Source organism: Frieseomelitta varia, unplaced genomic scaffold (genome assembly GCF_011392965.1).
Source record: "Frieseomelitta varia isolate USP_RPSP 00005682 unplaced genomic scaffold, Fvar_1.2 scaffold_192, whole genome shotgun sequence".
Lineage (NCBI taxonomy): Eukaryota > Metazoa > Arthropoda > Insecta > Hymenoptera > Apidae > Frieseomelitta > Frieseomelitta varia.
The window spans coordinates 534,332-538,142 of record NW_025109661.1 but is presented as its reverse complement, the minus strand read 5'-3'; the positions used below and the strand labels follow the sequence as shown (position 1 = coordinate 538,142).

The following is a 3,811-nucleotide window of genomic DNA, read 5'->3' as shown; positions in this document are numbered from 1 at the left end:
TTTTTTTGCAAATGTTTCGACAGATAGCATTCTCCAACACTTACCTTTTGCTCCTTCGTAGGACCAGATCCTGCACGTTCATGAAAGAAAGGATATTCCGCTGCTGTATAATCGTACTGCCATTCCACAAAATGATTTGCTATGTCAAAAGCTCGATAATTATAAGAGCAGTATTCAAAATCGATAAGAACTAGTTCTGGTTTCCGCGTATTTTGTCGTAGCAATATATTACCCTCTTGCATATCATTGTGACAGAAAACAACCGGATATTTATGTCGGGTTGCGAGAGATCTGAAAAAGAAAAAAGAAAAAAAGGTTTCTTGCCATAGAATGTACACAATGTACACATGTGTATGTATGCAAGTCGTGTACAGGACATGGCGATATTTTATTTCTCCGTCTTCTCTCACCTGAACCAGTTAATCTCGTGATCTAGGTCGATCGCTCGTACTATGTTGACGTTTTTCAAATGTCGAACATCAATGTCTTCGATATTTTCTAATATATCAGTAGCCGTGTCCAACCATTTGGCCATAGTATCCCAGAGCCAAGTTGGTTCTTTGCTTATCGGAACTTGCATGTTGTGTATCTGAGCCATTTTCTCGGCTATCATGGAGCTTAAAGTCGGATCGGCCAATTCTTTGGTAAGCAACGGTCTCGCAGGTATATATTCCTCTATTCGACCGCCAGGGAAGATGCCGTGTAACTTGGGTCCGAGTCGTCTTTCCGACAGTAACGTAAAGATGACCGACTCGGTGATTAGTCCTTCCAAAGCTCTCTCCCCGTGTATTTGACCGTACAGTCGCAACAAAACTTGCCGTGGTTCGCCTCGGATCGGAACAGTGCCGTCGGGCAACTGGACATTATATAACCAATTGCTCAATCCGCCGCTGTAAAATATCGAATAATATTTAATTCAGCTTACGTATGTTTTGTCATATCTCACTAATACGACATATCTCATATTTCGTCACAATATAGTTCGTTACAATGACATATACATACTATGCGATGTGATGATATATTCCGTCATCGCGAACTGTGTGACGACGTGTGTCACACATCTTGTGGAGAGTGTATATAGTGTACAATACAAACATAGCTACCTCGGAACGGAAAAATTAGGCGGTTGAGGAGTTAATTATTAAAATCAACTGTAATCAACTGTATGTGTACCAATGCTGTATGTAATTGTATTATGGAACCTCGAAGCGAGTTTCGAGCGTACTGAATGAAATAAAAATATATACCACTGTTATCACAAGGCATTTCTCGAAGTATTGATTAATATTTTCAGTTATGTACATCACATTTCAAATTACAGCCGCAAGTTACGTATTCTTACATTTTATATCTAGTTTAATTCCTATGAATTTTTGTAAACTGAGTACATCTGTGCACGTTTGATTATCCGAACAATTTCATCTTTCGAATCACTTTGGAATCCCAATTTCCCGATTCGGATAATGTATCGTATTTACAAATATACACGTGATTCGAGTAGGTACATATGTAGTATTTTGGAAAGATGCACATGTTACGCAACGATACGGTGAAATATGAAAAACAATTGGTCAACTTCATCGCGATGTTTAATTGCTCGACACTTCACGACCGATCAGAATCTCAATGTTTCCCTTTTGAGTTGTAAGTAGGGGAGCAGATTACAAATTACAAGAGGTCTGGTGCAGGCATCAGAGAATTAAGGCAACATTGCAATGCCAAAGTGATCGGAAAGTGAGAAGAGTGTCGTCGAAAGGTGATGCGGCAAAAAAAAAATATTGAGTTTAGGTCTCAATGGGCCGCGAAGTTTGCCCTGCGTCAAAGTGAAGAGAATGATCAATTCCGATTAAATCTGAAAAAGATTTGGGCAGGAGAGACTGAGAGACGTTGGAGCTATGTGAGTAATGACTAACCTGATACGTTTCAACGTGATGTTCTCCATGGTAACGTGCTTCCAAACTCCGTAAAGGTAATCGCGGCATATGCGCGCTGCCATTTCCCGCATCTCTGGATTCTCTTCGGACATCTGGTGTAAAAGACAAAGACGTTGAATCATTATCGGCGACGAATGTTTCTTTCCATAATTTGATAATAATTCGGAATACATACATACACACATACATATGTACATATGGAAATGACATTTCATGGGAACGAAATCGTGAATCCGTGAAATCGTGATCTAACCGACTGACTGATCGGATTTATGCTTAAACGTGGACATGATCACAATCGGGTTAATGATACGCCTATTACGCATATTACGTAAAAATACATATGTATACTACGTATATATATATATATATATATATATATATATATATATATATATATATATATGTACACGATATACATATGTATATCTTTGAGGGAACGTGATTCTTTTGTGCTTTATTCCGTTCATTCCTCGACAGATGATGCTCTGATAACCTGATTAATTATGAAAATACGTAATTAAAAACGTGAAAGATTCAGCCAGTTACCGTACCCACAACAAGGGTCGCCCTTTTTCCTTTCTCTTTCGTCGTTCTCCTTCCAAGGAAGAACACGCCCCCGGAAGGTCTAGATTCGTGAAACGCGACGTTTCGACGGGATACCGTCGCGGACGCGACACAATTTCGAAACTGTCGATACCTTCGGATGCAATTACTTATCGTCGTAAAACATCTAGTACAAAACTGGACGTGCAAACGCATCCAGCGCGGTGTATCACATCGTAATCACCATCGCCCACCGGCCGACCCAGTCCACGTTGATGCGAGACTTGCGCGAAAATAACGATCGATATTTCGTACTATATAGTATTTCGTACGTGTTATTTCGCCAAGTGATCGTTTTATCGTTTCTTCCCGACACGATTAACGTGCGAAACATCTATGCACATACGTACATTGAGTATAAACGCGTGAAACGAAAAAGAGAGACATGATAGATAAATAGATTACACATTTATTCGTGTTCGTTCGTCACATACATTTCAACATAAATATATACGTGCATACACACACACACGCGCGCGCGCGCGCGCGCGCATACATACACATATATTGACAAACAAACTATTCGATCGTGCTAAACAACTTGTTTTACGCGACGCGCTAAACTTCATCGAGCACGTTCTTTTCGTGTGAATCAACTTGTTTCGTAATGACTCATTGTCAAGATTATAGAAATTGGAAAAATACTGTGGTCGTACGTCATCGGGTCTACGGAACAGATTTTTCCTTAAAGAGAAAATCATTATAATTTTTATCTCACATCAACTAACCTTTCTCCATGTTAAACACGAGTGTACATCTAACGGAGATAATGTGATAACAAAATGTGATAATTCTGAGTAATTTTAAAATAGTAAAAGACGAGGGATGGATAACATCCAATTTTGGAAATTAACGCATTAGACGCTTTTCGTAAAAATTAAACACGTTTGTTTTATTGCTGCAGTGTACATAATTACCTACATGTACATATATTATTATGTTACCTACCGTTCCTGTTCCTACCATCTGTGGATAATTTTACTTTCATCGAGTTTCACGAATAGAAAAATTTATTTAAATTTCAAACATAACGATCATCGATGTATACCCATTTACGTAAATTTAATCAATTTAATCGTCCGATACAAAACTTTTGAAAACAGTTTTGCTGCAATTGGCAAGCAAATTTTCAATTATATAATGACTGAACGCAGTCAGTGAGTCGTTAAGATTCAAGATAAAGAGAATTATTGTTCGTTAGAAGCATCGCGGTAACTATTGTTCTAGATCAAACTAGTGTAAAGCTATAAAACTTTGAAACATGTAAA

General features: G+C 38.3%; 1 protein-coding gene across 1 annotated transcript; it reads right to left on the bottom strand.

The window, feature by feature from the left end:
• Positions 1-44: 44 nt before the first annotated feature.
• LOC122526800 (choline/ethanolamine kinase) lies at positions 45-2,029 on the bottom strand (the record flags this gene model as incomplete). The annotated part of the gene is made up of 3 exons (XM_043650342.1): positions 1,917-2,029; positions 411-890; positions 45-291 (listed from the first exon to the last, which is right to left on the bottom strand). Coding segments are annotated over exons 1-3 (840 nt in total), but the record flags the coding sequence as incomplete, so codon positions are not given.
• Between the last annotated feature and the right edge of the window lie 1,782 nt (positions 2,030-3,811).